Source organism: Vanrija albida (assembly GCF_041260175.1).
Source record: "Vanrija albida strain AlHP1 chromosome Unknown contig_1, whole genome shotgun sequence".
Classification (NCBI taxonomy): domain Eukaryota; kingdom Fungi; phylum Basidiomycota; class Tremellomycetes; order Trichosporonales; family Trichosporonaceae; genus Vanrija; species Vanrija albida.
Window position 1 is genome coordinate 594978 of NW_027191420.1, and position 20643 is coordinate 615620.

Here is a 20643-nt window from a genome sequence, read left to right on the forward strand (position 1 = left end):
TCTCGTCGTACGCGTACGGCTACAAGGCTGGCGACGACGACACGCAGTCTATTGCCCCTAGCCAGGCTGGCGTGACTGATTTCTAGTTGCCAGTGCCGCCGATCGTCCCTGCCAATTATCAGTCTACTCGACCATGGGCATGGCAATGCGTCGCTACGCACTCTGCCAAGAGGGCAGCTGTTGCACGAGACAGCGCCGCTCGGCCACGGCCACGGCCGCGGCCGCGCCCTCGCCCGCCCGCCTGCATCCCTGCCCTAGCCTTTTTGTGTACAAGGACAAGATGCAATTGAGTATTGAGTATCGAGAGTCATACAAGGTATCCAAGTCCACGCCATCTCACGCGACACGACGCGACACGTCTAGTCGTCTCTCCGAATGTACTTCTTGTACTCCTTTGTGATGAGCTCGTTTGCGACGAGGGTGATGACGGTGTGTGGGGCGATGCGGAGGAAGTGTGCCGTGGTGCCCTTGTACCAGCCCTTGATGCCCTCTGCCTGCGCCGTCTTCCAGAGGCAGTCGATGGGGTTGGTGTAGAGGGCGCCGCGCGTCTTGCCGGTGAGCGGGTCCTTGATCGTGGGCTGGTTGTACATGCGCGTGAGGACCGTGTCGGCGGGCTGCATTGCTGCGCACTGGCGGGCGTCAGTGGGGAAACTAGGGGGGAGGCAACTGCGACGAGGCTACTCACAACAACGACACCAGACACGCCCGAGGCCGCGAGGTACATCCAGAAGCTGTTGGGGTCGAGGATGCCGTAGCGCGTAAACACGTCCTTGGCATAGTTGTACGACGGGAGCTGGACGGCCGACCCGCAGACAGTCCTCAGAATGGCGGCCGACACGCCGCGCCAGAGCCCAGCCACGCCGTCGGCGCGCACAATCGTGCGCAGCGCGTCAAACCCGTTCTTGTAGTTGTGCTGCGCGCCGACGGGCAGCACCGGGCTGTAGGCCTGCATGCGCGCCTTGATCAGGAACAGGGGCGAGCCCAGCGTCGCGCCGATACACCCCGTCACGGAGCCGGCCGTGATGCTCGTGTACCACACGACCTCGTCGGGCTTGTACCCGAGCGCGCGGTTGATCGTGTGCCGGACGGGCTCGTAGAAGCCTGCGGGGGGGCGGGGGGGTCAGCGTCAGCGTAGGTGCGGGGAGGGTGTCGCGGAGTCCGTGCGCGGGAAGTTTCGACGCGTCGGTCGAAGCGAGGGCCGCGAAGGCCGTGGCAGGGGGGCCACACCGACATGTGCCGTCGGCACCGCTCCGCTGCGACGTCGCCGGCCCCAGGCCCCACCACAACGGACAGCCACAACGTACAGCCTCACGCCGCTGCGCGGCGCTCGGACGACTCACCCAGCCTCGACCCGTTGAGCAGAATCTGGTACCCGTACGCGGGCATCAGGCCCCTCTGCAGCCCCTTGATCCCCTCGTTGGCCCACGTCTTCTTGAACACGTCAAAGACGTTCTTGTACACCTTGGGCGCGTTGGCGTCGGCCTTTGCCAGCTCGCCCTGGAGCTGCAGGCGCGTCTTCATGGTCTCGGGGATGTTGGCTGTGGGAGCGAGCGGAGCGAGCGGCCGAGGAGGTGGGAGAGGAGAGAGCGGTCAGCATCGTTCGTCGAGGCAACGGACTGCTCGCCGCCGCCTTCGGCGTCGGCTCGCCTTACTCACTAACAGTAACAGCCGCACACCCGGCCAGACCACCACACATGAAGCTCTCGAGCAGGGACAGCGGCTTGTCGGGCGAAGCTGCTGCCGCGGCGACGGCGGCGCCAGCGGCGGCGGGGGCGGGCGAGGTCATCGGGCTGGGTGGGGAGGTGGGCGATGGCGAGAGATGGTCGACGATGGCAGCAACAACACCCCACCTTGCGGCCGGCAACCCCACCCCCGCCGAAAAGTCAGCACCCACCCCGCTGATTGTGATTGATCGGGCCGGAACACGACTCGGCGGCGCGGAGGGGGGCGCGAATAAGCTGATTCGGACGAGGCCGAGTGCACTGAGCGGTGACACCCCGCTCTACGAATGCGGCGATGGCGAGCTCGCTGCGTGCGGAGGGCATGCTCGATGCTCGTTGCTGCGCCGACAGTGCCGCCGAGCACGGGCGTGCCACCGACCCGACACCGCTGCTCCCGACACTCGACAACACACGACCAAGCTCCGACCACCTCCCCCCCAACAGCCCCCCCACTTCCGCTCGATACCCGCCCCCACCCCGCATTTGACGTCAGCCAAGCGCGTGATCAGCCAAGCCCCCAGCCGTATCTTCCCCACGTCTACAAGGCAGTGATGCATACCACGGCCACTGGTCTACTCTGCCTCAGCCATGTCGGCGTCCTCGATCGGCGCGGCGGCTATTGGCTCGGCGGCGTCGACAGCCTCCGGTTGCTGCTCCTGCTGCTCCGGCTCCTCCTCGGCGCCGTCCACAGCCATCGCTTCGGCCTCGACGTGCCCGTTGGCCTGCTCCTCGGCCTGCTCCTTCTCAGGGCTTGCGACCTGGCTGGGCACTTGGCTCCCTTCGTGACTTGTGCCGTTCACGTCGGGCTGGGTCTCCGGCACGTCATAGCCCTTGACCTCGAGATCAGCCTCCTCGTCGCCCTTGGCCGCCTCGCCCTCGGCCGCCTCCTCACCACCGTCAGCTGGCTCTTCCTCAGCCTCGGCATCCTCCTCAGCAACCGGGTCGACCCCGTCGCCCTCTTCATGAGCTTCCTCCGGCGATGCCGACTCGCGCCCTGCAGCTTGGCGCGCCGCGGACGCCGCAGCCTCCCGCTCGCGGATCAGCTTGACTAGCTGGTGCAGGTCGCGGTCGGCGCCAACGGCGTTGCCGAGTTTCGTGACCTCGGCCGGGTACTGTTTGCGTGCCTGGCGGAACGCCATCCACTTGATGGTCTGCTTCTTCTGGGTCGTGTGAGCGGGTGTACCGGACATCGCGATGGCGCCCACCTCGGCATTCTCCGCAGGAATCTCATTCCCCATCGCCTTGTCATCCTCCTCGTCCATCTCAATCCTGCTGAGCTCCTCCTCGAGCTCAAACACAGACGGGCGGCTGTGGCATCAGCGAACCACGCTTTGCGTCCCACTCACGGATTCTTCCTCGCCGTCTCGCGGAAATCGTCCATGCTCTTGAAGCCCTCGTCCCATACCCGGGTGAGTGCCGGTGTGCCGAGGCGATGGAACCACGGGCGCATCGGCCCCACATGGCGCTTCCATTTCAACGCGGCACCCTCGGCCTCCTTCGCCTCGACGGCCTTGATCTCCCACTCGGTGTCTGGGCAGCCGTCGTTCTTCCATTGGGCCTGGGGGGTCAGCCACCCGACCGCAGTCTGCGCTCGAGCCCACTCACATAGCGTCTCTCCCGGTCCATGAGCATGACCACCGTCTTGTCAAACTCGTACCCGTCCGCCGACATGCGCTTGAGCTCGTCGCGGATAAACGAAACCGTCTTCTTGATCCACACAAGGTTGTCGCCGTCGACGACAAAGGTCTTGGGCATGCCGCCGGTAAACTGCTGCTTGTTGGCGCTCCCGGGCGAGAGATTGAGCAGGAACTGGAACAGGATAAAGTACTGCACCAGCACCTGGCGGCGGAACGACTGGTCGGCAATCTCGTACTCGAGCAGGCTCTTGGCAGTGAGATAGCGCGGGTAGAAGTCGTCTGCACTGGTCCCGCTGGTGGCGGCGGGCGCACGCAGCGCCGCGGCCTCGGGGTCCTTGCCGAGTAACACGCGCTCGCGCTTGGTCTGTTCGTACAGGCGCGAGAGGACAAAGTCGGACTTGGTGCGGAACTGCTCAAACGGGGTTTGTGCTGGCTCGCCGACGGCCGGCCCGTCGAGTGATGGCGGGTAGGCAAAGTATGTCTGGAGGGACCAGAGGGTGGAGTAGAAGTCGGGTTGGGGCTGGGGCTTTTCTTCGGCTGCGGCGTGAGCTGTTGGTCATTCACCACACCACTTGTCAACTCACCACTGTCCGCCGGCTCCCCCTCGGCCATCTCCACATCGCCCTGCGCGTCGCCCTGCGCATCTCCCTCCTCCCACGTCGTCTGGATCGCGCTGTACTCTCCGCGCATGTTGATCGCACTCTTGTCGGCGATCGGAATCACGGCCGCGGCGAACAGCTGCACTCTGCCGCGGAGCATCAGGTCCTCGGGCGTGTGCGAGAGGAAGCGTAAGAAGGCGTTGATCGTGCGGAGGAGGGGCAGCGCCTTGCCGCGCGACGAGGGCATGTTCTGTTATAGTGTCAGCGGGCCCAGTCCCAGCTCCGTACCTTTGAGAACCGCTTCGACCGTGTCTCGAGGTATCCGAACAGCTGGCGCCAAGTGGCCACGGAGAGCAGCTCGACAAAGTCCTCCAGCAGGGGGATGAACACGGCGCCGGGCTCGAGCGCCGGCGCAGCAAGGGCGGCATACGCGACCTCGTACAGCGTGAGGGCGATGTCCAGGCGGTCCTGCAGCGCGGTCTGGAACGCGCGCTTCGCGTCGTCGCTTTCGTTCTCGGCCGGTTCCACGAGCTACCGTCAGCAGCGCACACATCCCGACCCACCCGTCCGTCGACGACCGGCCGCTCCGCAACGTCCCGCCCCACGAGGTCGAGCGTGCTCTTGACGACGTCGAGGCGCCGCCCTCCCGAGCTCGACTCGCCGCCCCCGGCCGCGGTCCACACGGCCTCGACCTGCGCGCGCAGCTGCTCCTCATCGAGCGGGGGGAGCGGCGCTGGTCCAGCGGCGGCCGCGAGCAGGGGCTCACGCGCCGCCCAGGACGCCGAGGCGAGCGCGGAAAGGCCGTCCGCGAGCGTGGTGTACAGGCTCGCCATGGTTGATGGGGGGAAGAGAGGTTGGTTGTTGCGGTTGAGTCTTCGGCATTGTTTCGGTGGCCGCTGCACGTGATTTTCAATCGGCGGCCTAATCAAGGCCAGTTGTAATGCGCATTAGGCGGGCTCCAAATTCAACTTGCCACTTTTGATCCGCGACAACAACACTTTGCTCCTCCCACATCGACAACCACCATGTCCTCATACCGCGACGAGCCGCGCGGCTCAGCAAGGGGAGGGTACGCGCGCGAGCGCGAGCGCGACCGCAGCCGGTCGCCAGCTGGGCGGCGGTACGACGACCGAGGTGAGCTCTTCCTCCCTGCACTCTACATGCCCCCTCCTCCTCCTCCGCCCCCTCCGCAGCCGCAGCTGACAACCACAGACCGTGCAGACCGCGCAGACCGTGGGGATCGGTACGACCGCCCAGACCCGCGCAGCGAGCGCCCGCGCGGCGGCTACTCGCGCGACTCGCCGCCCCGGGGAGCGCGGGACGCGCCGCCGCACCGCCGCGACGACGAGCGGTACGGAGGTGGCCGCGGGGGGCGGTACGACGGCGGCGGGAGGGGGTACGAGCGCGAGAGCGGCGGGCGGTACGAGCGCGACAATGGCGGCGGCGGTGGACGGCGCGACTACGACCGGCCGCTGGACCGGCGCGCGATCGAGGAGGGCCGCCGGCGGCGCGAGGAGGAGCGCGCGCAGGGCATCAAGTACGCTGCTGACGGCACGCGCATCGTGCCCGAGGGTGAGTGGGCGACAAGGCCACGCTGACGACGCAGAGGAGAAGGACGAGGACGCCGACGCGGCGCCCGCGCCGGAGGAGGAGCTCGACGACGAGACGGCCGCCATGGCTGCCATGATGGGCTTTGGCGGCTTCGGCACGAGCAAGGTGCGTTGTGGCTCTGGCGAGCGCGCGCGCGGTGCTGACGGTGACACAGGGGCAAGAGGTCGAGGGCAACGACGTCGGAGGCGCAAAGACGCACAAGAAGCGCACCTGGCGCCAGTACATGAACCGTCGTGGCGGCTTCAACCGCGCCCTCGACAAGATCTAGGCGGTGGCGACCCCCATGCATACAAGTACAGCGAACACTGAATCCAAGACTATGTCACTGATATGCCGTATCTTGCGAGCGCGGCGACGCCGGCACTCTGTCCCACGAGAAAAAAAATATATCAAAAGATACCTGCCGCCCGCCTCCAGCTCCACCCCATCACATCGCCTCACCTGCCGAGCTGTTGGCAAACTTGGTTAGGATGAAGTTGAGGAATGTGGTCTCGTCGTCGTGGCCAGGTTCAGAGCCGCTGCTAAATACGTCAGTGCCAATCTCGACGTTGCCACTCACCCTTCATCGCCCGTCTGCTGAATCGCGAACGGGTTGAAGTGCATGTCCATGCCCTGCTGCGGGATCGTGAGGTTGGCAAAGTCAAAGTTGACGTCGACGGCCGTGCCAAACTCGGGCGGCGGCCCACCAGCGTTTGCAAAGATGTCGTTGGTGTTCTGCTGCGTGAGGTTGGCCAGTTGGTCCGCAGGCAGCGACAGCGACATGTCCTGGTATGGCGAGATGTTGGCCAGCTGCTGCTGCTGCTGCTGCTGGTTGGCAGCGGCGTTGGCGCCGCTGAACGCAGCGTGCGGGCTGGGGATGAGCGTGTTGCTGGCTCCCGGCCCGCCGAAGCCCGGTGAAGCGCGGTTCTCGGTGAAGCTGAATGGGTTCTCTGGCGACCATCCGTGGCCCGTCGAGCTGATCGACGCAGAGTCGCTCCTCTCCACCGTCCCTTCTTGGCGACCGGCGCCACCTGGCGGCTGCAGCGGCCTGGGCAGACGCGATTGGCGATTTCCGTTGTTGGCGGGGCCGAACGGCTGGTGGACGTCGATTCCAGGCATCTGGGGAGCGACATAGCCCCATGGCGAGGCACTGACGTTCTTGGCTGCGTTGGCTCCACCCTGGGCAGTCCTGCGCTGAGCCTGCCTCTGCTCCTCTCGTTCGCGCAGCTGCTGCAACCTGAGCTGGCGCTTCTCCTCCTCGGCAGCGCGTCGGCCAGAGTTGGTCTTTGCCAAGCCGAGCAGCAGATCGACAGGCGTGTTCTCGTCTGTGGTGTCGCCTCGCGCCTGGCCGTTCGTAGCCGCTCCGTTTGCTGGTGCCGCATTGTTCTTTGTCGTGCTCTTGGCAGTAAGGAATTCGACGATTGCGAGCTCCTCTTTAACAATCGGCTCCGACATGCGGCCTTGCTCGTCTCTAGCTCGGCCGGAGACGACGCTCAGCAGATGCCTTAGCTCGTCCGCCTGTGGCGAGTCGGGGTCGACTGGTGGATGTTAGCGTCTGCCATGGAACATGCACCTACGTTTAATGGTGACACCAAGGACCATGTACGAGTTGAGCACACGGTATCCACCCGAGTTGATGACCAAGTCGCCCTTCTCCATCATAAAGTCGCGCCTGCTGAGCAGATCGGCCGTCGCCGACTCGATTGCTGCGTTGCGTGAGTACGCGTAGCGTCCGTCCTGCGGCTTGCGGCGTAGTAAGTAGGGCCGATTGAGCGTGATGCGGGTGTAGTACCATTCGCACGCGAGCAGGTGACGTTGGACAAACAGGTACGAGTGGGCAGCGTCGAGGCTCGTGTCGGCGTTCTGCATCGCGAGGAACGACGGGAGGCTGTCACGCCAGGCGAGGAGCTCCTTGTCGAGCGCGAGGACAGTCTGGTAGTCGGGAAGCTGGATGGTGAATGTGTGGTACGCGATTCGGCCCATGATCTCGGCGAGGCGGTGGCTGTGGATGTCAGCGTGGTGACTAGAACAAATGGGCACTGCACGTACCGCACAATGACATAGGTGTAGACTGTTGGCTGCGTCAGAGGATGGCCAGCCGGGTCGAAGTCGCCGCTCTCAATCTCCTCGTCGTCCAGATTGGCGGGCGGGCGGGCATCGGTGTGCGCATCCGAGATGGACGCCGGGCGACCCACCAGGAGCGAGATGGTGCGGTCCAGGTGGTACAGCATTGCCCATGCACGTCGACGGACCTCGACCTCGCGTTTGTCTGAAAGGTTGAGGACGGTGCCGTCGCGGTACAAACCGAGCTGGAACGCGGTCGTGAGCGGTGTTGAGCCTTCTGCTGGTCGGCGGGTGAGGAGCCTGGCGTCAGCATGTTGCGCACTCCCGACACCTACATGTAGCGAGACGCCAGTACACCAGCGTACAGCACTTCGAGGTTGTCCCGTTGCAGTGCCTTTGCGTACTCGAGGCCACTCTTTGCTGAGCCGTAGAAGCGACGGGACCAGGCCTGCTGTTCATCTGCAGGCACAATCTCGCTCGGTGCGGACAGAGCGGCAATAGCCAACTGATCGTCGTGTAAGCGAGGGCGGGGTACAGGCGCGGTGGAAACGGCGCATCGGCAACTCACCACAATGAACATTAGGGGCAGCCATTTCAGTGTATCCGCGTCGATCTTGGGGCTGGTGGGATTCCGGCCGATCGAGTCGAAGAAGATCTGGTAACGGCGCTCAAACTGCGGTCTGTTCATCTTGTATCGCGTCCAGCTGTGTCATGGTCAGCACCCAGCCCGTTGGCAACCCAATATCGGCGTACTCGATATCCCTGAGAGGTGTCAGTGCTGTTCTCTCGCTGATGGTAGACACAAAACCGAGTCCAAGCGCCATGAGATGGCATCGGAGCACGGGGTATCCCCAATGTTCCCTCGGCACGACCGTCCGAAACAGACACTCACCGGAAGTAGAGCTCGACGAGGCCGTCTGCCATGCGCCTGCCAGGAACACCAGAGATGAGCCACTCGAGATGGTTCTTGGTGATGCCGCTTTCCCGCAGGGTGGCGAGGACCTCGCGTAAGTCGGCATTGTCTTCGACGCTGAGCGAGATCATGCGCCCTTCCCGGAGGCCCCAACCGAATCCTGATCGACCCACGGGTGTCGTGGTGGACAGATTTGCGGGGAAGAGGCCAGAGGGAGGTGGCTTGTGGGGGTAGACCTGTCGTGGAGGTTCGGGCTGAGCCGATGCGGGTGGCGCAGACTGTGGGTGGAACACATCCTCGCCCTGTGTCGCTATTGACAAGACGTCTGGACTAGACCCCTCGACTAGTGGCCTTGTTGCCAGCGCTTGTGGGATGGCGGACACGAGTCGTGTGAGCATGCCCTCAATGGTCGCAAGCCTTGCGTGGACATCGGAATTACTGCACCGAACATGTTAGCTGGTCTGTAAAGGTAGCCGAGATTGTCCGGCAGCAGCACAGCACATGCAACGCCCAGCGCCCTTGCTCGCTTCCTCCCCACCAGAGTTGGACTCACGCGTTGGGGTCCTCGACGCCATTCAAGAACGGGCGGCACAGATGGGGCACTCTCCTGGCCACACACTGCGAGCACGGCTCCTTGCGGTCGCACTTCTGTTTACGCCGATGACATTCGACGCACGAAAAGTGCACGCGCGTGCGCTTGGCCTCGCGGGGTCGCGGCGCCGCGGGCGCCGCAGCCACAGATGCCGTGGGCGATGGCGCGCCCGATTCGTCCTCTGTCGCAGAGCCCGTGCGAGGCTCTTTCGGTCGGGCCTGTCCACCTGCCGTTGGCGGCGCTTTGCGCTTCTTGTCGGCGGCTGTTGCGGACGCGGCGGACGCGTTGCCCGCTGCGCCGGCGCCGTTCGAGCCGGCCGGCGCGGGCTGAATGCCGACGCCGACACGGGCAGGTGCGGCGCCGCTGCCGCCTTGCCCCGAGGGGTTGGCGGCAATGGACGCGCCGGACGGTGCAGGCGGCGCAGACATGGCGCTCGCGGCGACGGGGGCGGGGGTCAGGACGTGGACGGCAGGCTGCGGCGGTTACGCTGCGGCTGCTGGGGAGTGGGGATAGAGTCGAGCCGTCACGGTGCTGTGCGAGCCGTGGCTATGGTGTCGTCGACTAAGGGCGTTGTGCTTGTGACGCTCTTGTGCCTGCGAACTGTGATGCTGACCAACTGTTATTGTCGGTTGGTGTGGGTAAAGTGAAAGACGCGATGGTGATGACCTGGGCCGTGATGAGGAGGAATGGTGGTTGTTGGATTGGGCGATTGGGGGCGACGGCGGCGGAGGCGGAGGCGGCGGTAGTGGTTGAACTGGGATGCGGCTTGGCTCTGCGCCGCGGCTGCTGGCTGCTGGCTGCTGGCTCGAGACTGAACGGCGACCAAGTAAGGGACAAGCAAGTCGTGCAGCCAAAGGAAAACGGCGACGAACGAGGATTGAGGGGTAATGGGCAGAAACGAGGGCGGCGGGGGAGGAGGAAGGGGACGAGAGGGAAGGGTTGGGCTGCGGTGGGCGGGCGAGGCAAGGCGCGAGCCAGACAGAGAGCGTCGGCGCAGTGCGGCGGGCGGCGGGCGGGTGGGCGGCGGCATGCCAAAAGCCACTCGGCGGACCAACGGAGGAAACGGCGACGCACGGCGCACACTGCTGAGTGGGGGCGGGGGAGGGAGAGGAGGGGGTGGGGCGGAAGCAAACAGGCACCAGTGGCCAAGTCGTTCGACCTGCAATGCAATGGGCCACCGCAGCTGTGCCTGCCCGCCCTGCCCAGACACATCTCGTCTTACCACACACCGTCTCCTCCTTCAGACAATGCACGTGATGCTCCCTCTCACTCGAGCCGCCATCCTTGCCGCGCAGTTGCCGCTCTCCCCCTGAACTCGCCAAGAGCGACGAGGTCCAGGATTCAACGACCGCCGGGTCATCGGTCCGCACCCGGGGCACCTCGCTTCCTCGTATACAATGTCATGCATCTACATCATGACGACATGGGTGGGTCAACTACGGTGGGGTGATTGGGTGGGGTGGGTGCTGGGTGGAAGTGACAATGATCATGGGGGTGCACTGGACAGACATGCGTGGCTATGTACAACAGAGGGCGGGACAGTGTCCATCGGAAGCCAGGCTTCCGACACGAGACGGGTACACACTCGAGTGCCCAAAGAGAACAGCAATCTACTGCTCGCTGCGCCTATGGGTCAAGGTCCATGGGCGTAGATCTCTGAAGGTGAGACGATGTCCCAGTCAAGATAGCCGAAGCATCGCCGCCGAGACCAAAGTGAGACGGTGGGCGAGACACAGGTGGTAACGACAGCTTTGAAGTGGCGCCGACCGCAGGAGATGGATTTGCACTCGGACCAACAGTCGTGTTACCCCCGAAAAGCGCGCCTAACGGTGGTGGGGTGTGCTCACGGCGCCCATTCCAGCCGTTCGGGAAGGTCGCAACCAGCGAGGTAGATGGGGAGCCCGAGACTCTTAAGGTCGAGAATGAACCGTGGTAGTTGTCTGCGGCCGAGGAACCAGCGACAGACCGACCAGCTGGCGAGTTGACAAGGTTGGAGATGGCGAGCGCTGGGGCGGGTAACGACGAGGAAGATGCAACAGGTAGTTGCTCGGACGCCTTCCACACAGCCTGAATCCCCTGCGTGCTACGGCCGATAACAACGGACCCCTCGGGGTTGGCCTCGTACTGCGTCGAGGCGGTCGTGTACGTTGGCTTCTCCGACTCGTCCTCGTCATCCGACGATGACCCACTTGGTGATAACGCATTGGTCGGTTCATTAGTCTGAATCGCAGGCGTGTCATCCTGGTGGATCTGGCTCGCCTCCTTCTCAGGCATGGGCTCGCAGATGTGGTTGACTAAGTTGTCAGCTACATGGCCTCCACCAGCACTTACACTTCTTGGCATGCTGCTCGCTATCCTGACGCGTACACTTGCGTCCGTGCTTGCAGTTTGGTCGTCCAGAGATGGCTGCTGGTCGGGAGCTCGCCACCTCGGGCTTGGCCAGCTCCCTCATCCACCACTCGAGGAGGCCGGCCTGGGGGTAAGCGACAGCCGCAAGGTAGAACGTACGCAGAGGATCTCGTCTGCGCAGCCGCCGCAGATCTTGGCTTCGGTCTCCTCTTCGCCGACAGCGCTGATGGCAAGCTGCATCTCATCTGCCATGCCCGTGCGGAGGCGGAGGTTGATATCGGCGCGGTTCATCAGGCCAATGATGCCCCCAGATTCGACGGCCTCAGGCGTACGCAGCCAGGTGAGGATCGAGCGGTAAATGTCGGCAGCCTTGAAGGCCTCAGTGTCAGCACCAAGATAGGCGCCGAGATAGGCCATCTCAGTCCAGTTGTCCCTGGCACGTTAGTTTGACCAAGCAATCAACCCACTTGAACGCCATCGACAACATGTCGGTGGGGCAGTCCTCAAGAATGTAGGCAAGATTGGCGAACTGCGGCGTTGGTACCGACTTGGAGACCGCGACACATTCGCAGCCCATCGCCTGGGCAGGTAAGCGAGATCCACGAGAGCTACTCACGGAGTCGCCACAGAAACCTTCGCCGCAGATGCCACAGGTGGAGCTGGAAGGACCACTCGCAGGCGAGAGACGATCGCTGGTGGTATCAGTACATTGCCCGGTGGAATTACGCACCATCCGGCGCACAGCCTGTGGCCATCGGGACAGAGTCCATCAGCGCGGAGGCAGGAGTCGCGCTCAGACGGCTCATCGAACCGAGGCACCTTGGGGGATCAGCCTCCATCAAGACAGCGACAGCTGCACCAACCGGGATAGGGCACTTCCACTGGCCCTCGGCGGGGTAGCAGGAGCGACAGGGGCGCCAGAACTCGTTGCGCTGGAGGGCACGCGGAGGAGGGGGCGGCACCGGGAACTGTGCCTCATCAGCGGCTGCTACTCTCATCTTGCTCACCTTGATCTCGCCGCTCACAGCCGAGTAGATTGCTTCGGCCTGCTTATGTTCGTTGGGTGGACGAGCCAGCTCGGGGTGCATGCTGAGGAGCAGCGCGACCATGGTCTTGGCCATGCGCGACGGAGTCGCAGTGTGGACCGGGGCGTGGCGGCACTGCGGACAACAGATGGGCTCAGGAACGGGGTCGCCTGGAAGTAGGGAGGCAGGGTACTGGGGCAGCGACTATCGGTCAGGTTAGCAGGGAGAACGCCCATACGCATGCATGGTTGACGTACCGCGATCCATTGAGTGACACAGCTGCCGCAGAAGACGTGGCCGCAGCCGTTCAGAGCGACGGGCTGAGGGAAGGTGGTTAGCTGGTGCGCCCTTCCTTGGTGCGACCACACTCCCTGTCGCCGCCCGCGGAGCTGGCAGAGCCGCCCGACTCACATCAATGAACACGCCGGCGCACATGCCGCACTCGAGCTCCTCCTGGAGTGCGAGTTCCGCCGCCGAGGTCTCTTGGGACTCGGGCGCAGGCGCGGCGATGTTGGGGGAAGGCGCTGGGGGGACGGTCAACGTCGGCGGTCGATCCGGAGCATCACTGCGACTCACCATTCTGTGCATCCAGCTGGGGCGCTGCGATAGACGACGACGAGTGGGTGCGGGCGACCTTTGCGCGGCGGGGGCTGTCGAGCTCGGCCTCGGCGCTTTCGGCGTCGAGAGCGTCTCTGGTGCGAATACGTGTCGTGGACGACGAAGGCCCGCGTGGTGGTGAGCTTGGGTGCTCATGGCCAGTGGCGACCGCGGGGGTCGCGGATGCGGCCGGCATGGGTGGTGGTGGACTGGTGGTGGTTGGTGTCCAAGTATGAAAGGTGGAGTGGGTGATGGAGTGTTGGGTGAGTGAGTGAGAGGAAGGAAGGAAGGAGAGTGGAGAGTGGAGAGTGGAGAGTGGAGAGTGGGAGAGTGAGTGGACAGGCCAGACGACGAGCGGCGGCAAAGCGACGGCGACGAGCGGCGGCGGCGGTGGTGTTCGTGGTGGTGGTGTCGTAGGGGCCACTCACTCGCACCAGTAGTGATGGGGTACGACAGGCAGGCAGGCGTGCAGGCGCGCGCGCGGCGAGGTGCGCGGACTGTGCAGACGTTGACCCCGCCCGCCCCGTGGTCGGCTTGGCTCGGGTGGCAAACCCGGGTTTATGGCAGGGGCCGTTATCAGCCAGCCAGGCAGGGCGCGCATCAGATCTCCTATGCTGGCAATACGCGTTTCGTGTTCTGCATGCTCGAAGTCACTCTGCATCACGCAGTACCATGCAGTATCGAGAGACCAAAGACCCATACGTTGTCTCCACCTCGTTGCAAGGCGTGCCTCCTCGACCAGTGTCCCCTCACGCCATCAGCATTCCCGCTCGCTCGTTTGCCTGAAAGTGTGGGTGTGGGTAGGTTATCACACCACCCGCAGTGACGACGACGGCGGCGGGTGGGTGGCAAACTCGGACACTGGCGACAGCAACCTCCGACGGAAACAGGCACGTGGATCGATTGGGGACCCCAGTGGTCAGTCACGTGACCCAGCAACACCACATCACCCCCAATTTCGCTCGATGTCATCTCAGCAACTACCCCTCTCCCTCATCGAGCCATGTCACTGGCGGCGCTCCAAGTTGTGCCCCTCGACGCCGAGGCCAGCGGGTCAGACGCCCTCCCACAGCGTCGAAACCGCCGCGCGCACCTCGCCCCCGAGTTTATCCGCGCCCACAAGCTCGCCGCGGGCGACTGGGTCCTCGTCCGTTCGCGCTCCGCCGGCGATGCGTCCCCCAAGCCGCTAGGATGGATTGTCGCGCAGATCTGGCCGCGTGTGGGCCTCGAAGAGGATTGTGAGTGAGGTGGGGGAGCAGGGCTGACGCCGCAGCGATCGGTCTTTCGCCATCGCAGCTCACCAACCTCGGAGACGGGGACGTCGAGGTGTACCGCTTCCCTACGGCGTCCAGCAAGGGCGTACTGAAGCTCGTTACCGTCAAGGAGATTGAGCCGTCAAAAAATAAGGCATCTGCGGATGAGAGTGGCGTCAGGCGGGAGGCTGGGTGGCGCCGTGCGGCCGTCAAGGAAGCCTTGAGTAAGTGTCTTCCTCCGTGCTGCGCCTAACACCCCAGACTCGGTCAAGTACGTCGCTCCTGGGTACAAGGTCACGGTTGGAGACGGAAGCTCAGTCTTTGTGATCACCGACATCCAGGTGTCCACCAAGGTCGCACCGTCGGCGGACGGCGTGGCCAAGGACCTCGGAGGGCTGTCGCTGAATCACTTTGACCCCGTCTACGAGGTCGAGTGGCGGAGCAAGGTCGCGTTTGAGGATGAGTCCGGCGAGGACAAGGCTGGAGACAAGACTGGGGCCGGGAGTGCCAAGGTAAGCCACGAAAGTATTCAATTTAGCTCACACCAGACCTCCGCCATCCCCTCTTACATCAACATCTTTGCCCCTTCCGAGTCCTCGTCGGCCTCGTACAACCAGCTCGGTGGCCTCGGCCCCCAGATCAAGCAGGTCAAGGCCCTCCTTGACCTCCCGTTGAACAACCCCGAACTCTTCAGCCGCTTCGGCCTGACCCCTCCGCGCGGCCTCCTTCTTCACGGACCCCCAGGCACTGGCAAAACGGCCCTCGCTCGGGCCATCGCCTCGTCGACGCCAGGTTGCTCGTGCATCGTCGTCAATGGCCCCGAGCTGTCGTCAGCTTTCCACGGAGAGACAGAGGAGCGCATTCGGGGTGTGTTTGAGGAGGCTCGCAAGCGCAGCCCGTGCATCATTGTGCTCGACGAGGTTGACGCGCTCGTGCCGCGCCGAGACGGCGGCGAAGGTGGCGAGGTCGAGCGCCGCGTCGTCGCCATGCTCCTCACACTCATGGACGGTATGGGCTCCTCGACCTCCAACGAGCGCGTCATCGTCATCGCCGCTACCAACCGCCCCAACAGCATCGACCCGGCGCTGCGTCGTCCTGGCCGCTTTGATCGCGAGATTGAGATTGGCATCCCCGACGCTGTGGGCCGCCGCCACATCCTCGACATCATGCTCTCCAAGATGCCACACTCGCTCACGCCGGAGGAGGTGGAGTCCATCGCAGCAAGGACCCACGGCTACGTCGGAGCCGATCTCGGCTCGCTCGTGCGCGAGTCTGCCTCTGCCGCCATCCAGCGCTGGTACGACAACCCCGCCGGCGCCGAAGCCCCGCTCCTCACCTGCACCGACGTTCTGCACACCCTGCCAACTATCCGCCCCTCGGCCATGCGTGAGGTGTTTGTCGAAACCCCTGCCGTCCGCTGGACCGACATTGCGGGCCAGAACGAGGTCAAGCAAAAGCTGCGCGAGTGCGTCGAGTGGCCCCTCACCCACCGTGACACATTCGACCGCCTCGGCGTGGAGGCGCCCCGCGGTGTGCTCCTCTACGGCCCCCCAGGCTGCTCCAAGACGCTCACTGCCAAGGCCCTCGCGACCGAGAGCGGCATCAACTTCATCGCTGTCAAGGGCCCCGAGCTGCTCAACAAGTATGTCGGCGAGTCGGAGCGCGCAGTGCGTGAGATCTTCCGCAAGGCGCGTGCCGCGTCTCCGTCGATTGTCTTCTTCGACGAGATCGACGCGCTCGGCTCGTCGCGCGACGGCGGCGAGGGTGGGCACGGTGGCGTGCTCACGTCGCTGCTGAACGAGATGGACGGCATCGAGCAGCTGTCGGGCGTGACGGTCGTCGCGGCGACCAACCGCCCGGACGTGCTCGACGCGGCACTGACCCGCCCCGGACGTCTCGACCGGATCCTGTACGTCGGCGCGCCCGACCTCGAGACGCGCAAGGAGATCTTCCGGATCCGCTTCGCGACCATGGCCGTCGAGCCTGGCGTGGACATTGACGAGCTCGGCCGCATCACCGAGGGGTGCTCGGGCGCCGAAGTCGCGTCCATCTGCCAGGATGCGGCGCTGACGACGATGAACGAGGACCTCGAGGCGCCGTACGTCAAGCGCGAGCACCTGCTGCACTCTGCGCGCACCGTCCGTCGGCGCATCACGCCCGACATGATCCGGTTCTTTGAGCGTTGGCGCGACCAGTCGGGTATCCGAAGTGCCTAGTGTGTAGTGCCAGGGTCAATGCTATAGAATACATGCAATAATGCTGCTGGCTGCGACGGGGCGTCACCAGAGCAGCTTGGATACGCTGCCCCACCACTCGCGCCATGCGCGCCTTCACGCCGCCTCCTTCTTGGGGAAGAGGAAGCGCATGCCGTACGCATCCTCGCCGTCGGCGTAGTATCCCTTCTCCATGACGTGCACCTCGAAGCCGAGCGTGTCGCGGTAGAGGGAGATGGCGGCGCGGTTCGACTTGCGGACGTGCAGGGTGATGAACGCGGCGTTGTAGTGGGCGACCATGGCCTCCTGCGCTTGCCGCATCAGCTTGTTGGCGAGCCCGAGGCGGCGGTACGGCCGCAGCACCGAGATGGATGTGACGTGTCCCGAGGGCTCGTCGGACGGCTCCTCCTCCCTGCAGTGTCAGCGGCGCACGACGGGTCCCAACGCACATCTTGGCCAGGATGTAGCCCACGATCCGGCCGCTGGGGTCGACGGCGACATACGACAGCTCGGGCCACGTGAGCGCGTGGTAGAGGTCTGCGGGGTCAGCTCGGCCACTCCGCCGCTAGCCCGCCGCCGAACGCACAGTACTTGAACGTGTAGTTTTCCGGCAGGTTGAGCAGGTTTGCGTTCTGCATGCCGAGGAGGTCCTCGATCTGGGGGAGGGAGTGAGCGCAGGTCGGTGGGGAATCACAGCGTACGCACCGTCGCTTGTCTGATGTCCATTGTGCCGGCTGTTGCTGAGGTGTGTTGCTCGACAATGACCTCGTTGTCGACATTACTCTGTCGCTCGTCTCCATCGTCGACTTCGAGCATCACCGACAAATCGTCACACGTGTCATTTGGCTGAAGGGGTGATAAGCCACCGCTGAGCAGCCCGCGGGATCAAAAAGTCGGCAGCATGCGCGCCCGGCACGCTCGGCACGCCCCGGACACTGTCCGTGGTCGACAGACATTTCAAGCCAAGCCGATTGGCAGCGACCTCTGCATCGCACCCACCACCATGTCGGTCCTCCAGCCTTTTGCGCTGCGCGGCCTGGCGCGCGCGCTGCGTCCGCAGACCTCCCTCCGCGGCTTGAGCACGAGCGCAGCTCTGCTCAACCGCCCCGTGCTCCGCCCCGCCGTGGCGGCCCGCGCCGCGCCCCCCGCCGCCGGGTCCTTCTTCGCCCAGTCGTACCTCCCCTTCTCGGCATCGGCGCGCGCGTCCTTCTTCACGCCCCGCGCCTACGCCACGGCCCCGGCGCCCGAGGCTGCCCCCGAGCCCGCGACCGCCGTCGACGACGTCCGCGTCATCCCCAAGTCGCTGCCCACCTGGCTCCTCGGGTGCTCGGCCCTCGTCTTCGGCATCATCGTCATCGGCGGCCTCACCCGCCTCACCGAGTCGGGCCTGTCCATCGTCGAGTGGAACCCCATCACGGGCATGCGACCCCCCATCTCAGACGCCGAGTGGGACGCCGAGTGGGAAAAGTACAAGCTGTCGCCTGAGGGCATTATGTGAGTCGGGCGGGAAGTCGCTGGGTAGGTGCTGATTCCGTAGGATCAACGCAAATATCACCCGCGAGGAGTTCAAGTTCATCTTCTTCATGGAGTGGGCACACCGTCTCGCCGGGCGCGCGCTCGGCGTCCTCTTCGTCGTCCCCGCCGCCTACTACGTCACTCGCTACAAGCTCCCCCGAGGCCTCCCGACCACGCTCTTGGCGCTCGCGGCCGGTATCGGCCTCCAGGGCGTCCTCGGCTGGTACATGGTCCAGTCGGGCCTCGAGCAGGAGATTGTCGAGAACAACGCCGTGCCTCGCGTGTCCCAGTACCGCCTCGCTGCCCACCTCGCCGCTGCCCTTGCCCTCTACGTCGGCATGGTCCACACTGGCTTCTCGCTCCGCCGTGACCAGAAGCTCGCTGCCCAGGCGCGCTCTGGTCCCGCCGGCCTTGCCGCGGTCGAGAAGCTCGCTACTGCCCTCAGCTCGCCGGCTGTCAAGAAGTACCGCGCCTTCATCGCTGTCATCGGCGCCATGGTCTTCCTCACTGCCGTCTCGGGCGCGTTCGTCGCCGGCCTCGACGCCGGCCTGGTCTACAACGAGTTCCCTACCATGGGCGGAAAGCTTGTGCCGGATACCGATGAGCTGTTTGACAAGCGCTACGCCAAGGCCGCCGACAAGTCGGACAACTGGTGGCGCAACATGCTCGAGAACCCCGTCACGGCGCAGTTCGACCACCGTGTTTTGGTGAGTTGACATGATAGCGGGATCAACTCACACCCCAGGCCGTCACCACGTTCACCTTCCTTGTCGCCCAGCACCTCATTGCCCGCCGCCCAATCCTCCGTCTCGGCCCCAACGCCCTCCCGCGCTCGACCCAGCGCTGGTCGGCCTGGACTGCCGCCGCCGCTCTCGGTCAGGTCACCCTCGGCATCACGACGCTCCTTTACCTCGTCCCCATCCCGCTTGCTGCTGCTCACCAGGCTGGCTCTGTCGTCCTGCTCACCTGCTTGATGGGCCTCGCCGCGTCGATGCGTCGCCCTGGCCGTGCTCTCGAGGCAATGCGCCGCGCGCTCAAGCAGCAGCAGGTGCCCAAGTCTCCTCCCAAGGCTTGAGCCGTTGCGTTGCCCCTACCGCGCCGCACTCGCCCGATGTAGAATAGAAGATACATTGTAATAGACGACCGCACTACTCCCCACTCATATAGCATTGAACAATCTTGGACTTCATGGCAAGGATGAATCCCGATATTTTGCTTCCGTCGGGCCTGGTGGCCGGTTACTCCTGCTATGTACTTGGCGAGGCGACAGACTCCCACTGTATCCGTGACCTCATTCCATCAACTGGCTGGCGGTAAACATTATTCAAACCCACACCCGCATCCACCCAACGCATACTGCTAGACTGCACCTCACAGGCTGGGCCTGACCTCTGCTCGACTCTGTGACCCCACAGGCTGGATACACCATGGCCAACGCGGTGAGTACGCCCACGCCGGCGTCAACAAACTCGGCGACGACGCGACTCGGCTGACGCCGCCGTCCCCGGCCTTGACGACAGTACGTTGCCGGCCTCGTCCCGCGCATCCGCCAGATCCTCAAGTCGAGTGACCTTTCGACCATGTAAGTCTGCGCTGGGAAGCCAAGCTCGACGCGTTTCTACGTGCACCCGCCGCCGTGCACGGTCGGGCTGCGCGCGCACCTCGGCACGCCCACTAACGGTGCCTAGCTCGGCCAAGGGCGTCCGCAAGACGCTCATCAGCGAGGGCGAGGACGAGGCGACCATCAAGGACAACCGCAAGGAGATTGATGCGCAGGTGGGTGGCAGTGAAAAACCACAGGCCTGACGACAGATTGCGGCCATCTATGAAGAGTTCTGCAAGGACGAGGAGGAGGACGAGTCGAGCGACGACGAGCCGTTGACCAACAACCGGCGCGACTCGGCCTCGCACCACAATGCGCACGCGCAGTCGTCGCAGCCCGAGCCGCTCAAGAAGAAGCCCAAGGTTGAGTCGACGCGCGAGGCCAAGCCGCAGGTGGAGAGCGACGAGGCGATGGCGGCGAGAATGCAGGCCGAGTTCGACGACATGATTCGTGGCGGGAGGGGCCAGAGATCGACGTCCAAGAGCAAGCCAAAAAAGAAGTCGTCATCGTCGTCTAAGAAGAAGCGGAGCGCGAGCGACATTGAGGACTCGGACGACGAGAAGCCCAAGAAGCGCGCGGGCGGCGGCGGCGTGTTCAACAAGGAGCTGATCCTGAGGTGGGTCCGTTGGCGAGATGGCGGCTAACGACAGTGACGCGCTCGGTGGCTGGCTCGGCGAGGAGCGCCTGTCGCGCCCGCAGACGGTCAAGCGTATCTGGGCGTACGTCAAGGAAAACGGGCTGCAAGACCAGTCGGACAAGCGCTACATCCTGTGCGACTCGGAGATGCAGCGGGTGTTCAACACGGAGAAGCTGCACATGTTTACGTGAGTGGGGAGGTGGGGAGGGGTGGGTGGGGCTGGGCTGACACGCTGTGCAGGATGAACAAGCTGCTCTCTGCCCACTTCCGCGACCCGGACGACGTTGTGTAGGCGTTCGTGCCGCGACGTCGGGTTGCCGCCCGTGCTGTGCCGA

At 64.5% G+C, this 20643-nt stretch overlaps 9 protein-coding genes across 9 annotated transcripts; 4 read left to right on the forward strand and 5 right to left on the reverse strand.

The window, feature by feature from the left end:
• Positions 1 to 359: 359 nt before the first annotated feature.
• OAC1 (Mitochondrial oxaloacetate carrier protein) lies at positions 360 to 1786 on the reverse strand (the record flags this gene model as incomplete). The annotated part of the gene is made up of 4 exons (XM_069348913.1): positions 360 to 629; positions 686 to 1101; positions 1341 to 1538; positions 1657 to 1786. The coding sequence occupies 4 exons, from the start codon at positions 1784 to 1786 to the stop codon at positions 360 to 362; spliced, it is 1014 nt and encodes a 337-aa protein (XP_069212457.1).
• Positions 1787 to 2293: 507 nt separating this feature from the next.
• Positions 2294 to 4790, reverse strand: Q8F55_000260 (uncharacterized protein; the record flags this gene model as incomplete). Its single annotated transcript, XM_069348914.1, has 7 exons — positions 2294 to 2881; positions 2927 to 3029; positions 3068 to 3279; positions 3327 to 3895; positions 3943 to 4207; positions 4246 to 4488; positions 4521 to 4790. 7 exons carry the CDS (start codon positions 4788 to 4790, stop codon positions 2294 to 2296), a joined length of 2250 nt encoding a protein of 749 aa, XP_069212458.1.
• Positions 4791 to 4982: 192 nt separating this feature from the next.
• Positions 4983 to 5836, forward strand: Q8F55_000261 (uncharacterized protein; the record flags this gene model as incomplete). Its single annotated transcript, XM_069348915.1, has 4 exons — positions 4983 to 5091; positions 5170 to 5529; positions 5564 to 5673; positions 5723 to 5836. The coding sequence occupies 4 exons, from the start codon at positions 4983 to 4985 to the stop codon at positions 5834 to 5836; spliced, it is 693 nt and encodes a 230-aa protein (XP_069212459.1).
• Positions 5837 to 5995: 159 nt separating this feature from the next.
• Q8F55_000262 (uncharacterized protein) lies at positions 5996 to 9544 on the reverse strand (the record flags this gene model as incomplete). Its single annotated transcript, XM_069348916.1, has 9 exons — positions 5996 to 6089; positions 6128 to 7085; positions 7125 to 7549; positions 7597 to 7911; positions 7947 to 8116; positions 8180 to 8315; positions 8365 to 8373; positions 8504 to 8962; positions 9078 to 9544. 9 exons carry the CDS (start codon positions 9542 to 9544, stop codon positions 5996 to 5998), a joined length of 3033 nt encoding a protein of 1010 aa, XP_069212460.1.
• Positions 9545 to 10742: 1198 nt separating this feature from the next.
• Q8F55_000263 (uncharacterized protein) lies at positions 10743 to 13283 on the reverse strand (the record flags this gene model as incomplete). Its single annotated transcript, XM_069348917.1, has 11 exons — positions 10743 to 11410; positions 11448 to 11589; positions 11625 to 11898; positions 11933 to 12045; positions 12082 to 12157; positions 12196 to 12284; positions 12329 to 12433; positions 12473 to 12694; positions 12748 to 12810; positions 12902 to 13014; positions 13067 to 13283. The coding sequence occupies 11 exons, from the start codon at positions 13281 to 13283 to the stop codon at positions 10743 to 10745; spliced, it is 2082 nt and encodes a 693-aa protein (XP_069212461.1).
• An 807-nt stretch (positions 13284 to 14090) lies between these two features.
• Positions 14091 to 16556, forward strand: AFG2_1 (AAA+-type ATPase; the record flags this gene model as incomplete). The annotated part of the gene is made up of 4 exons (XM_069348918.1): positions 14091 to 14325; positions 14361 to 14564; positions 14602 to 14852; positions 14889 to 16556. 4 exons carry the CDS (start codon positions 14091 to 14093, stop codon positions 16554 to 16556), a joined length of 2358 nt encoding a protein of 785 aa, XP_069212462.1.
• Positions 16557 to 16670: 114 nt separating this feature from the next.
• On the reverse strand, positions 16671 to 17279 carry ARD1_1 (N-terminal acetyltransferase A complex catalytic subunit ard1; the record flags this gene model as incomplete). The annotated part of the gene is made up of 4 exons (XM_069348919.1): positions 16671 to 16965; positions 17003 to 17090; positions 17140 to 17209; positions 17259 to 17279. The coding sequence occupies 4 exons, from the start codon at positions 17277 to 17279 to the stop codon at positions 16671 to 16673; spliced, it is 474 nt and encodes a 157-aa protein (XP_069212463.1).
• A 277-nt stretch (positions 17280 to 17556) lies between these two features.
• Positions 17557 to 19143, forward strand: AFG2_2 (AAA+-type ATPase; the record flags this gene model as incomplete). The annotated part of the gene is made up of 3 exons (XM_069348920.1): positions 17557 to 18047; positions 18091 to 18775; positions 18814 to 19143. 3 exons carry the CDS (start codon positions 17557 to 17559, stop codon positions 19141 to 19143), a joined length of 1506 nt encoding a protein of 501 aa, XP_069212464.1.
• A 352-nt stretch (positions 19144 to 19495) lies between these two features.
• Q8F55_000267 (uncharacterized protein) lies at positions 19496 to 20600 on the forward strand (the record flags this gene model as incomplete). Its single annotated transcript, XM_069348921.1, has 6 exons — positions 19496 to 19507; positions 19589 to 19650; positions 19757 to 19844; positions 19881 to 20287; positions 20322 to 20495; positions 20549 to 20600. 6 exons carry the CDS (start codon positions 19496 to 19498, stop codon positions 20598 to 20600), a joined length of 795 nt encoding a protein of 264 aa, XP_069212465.1.
• Between the last annotated feature and the right edge of the window lie 43 nt (positions 20601 to 20643).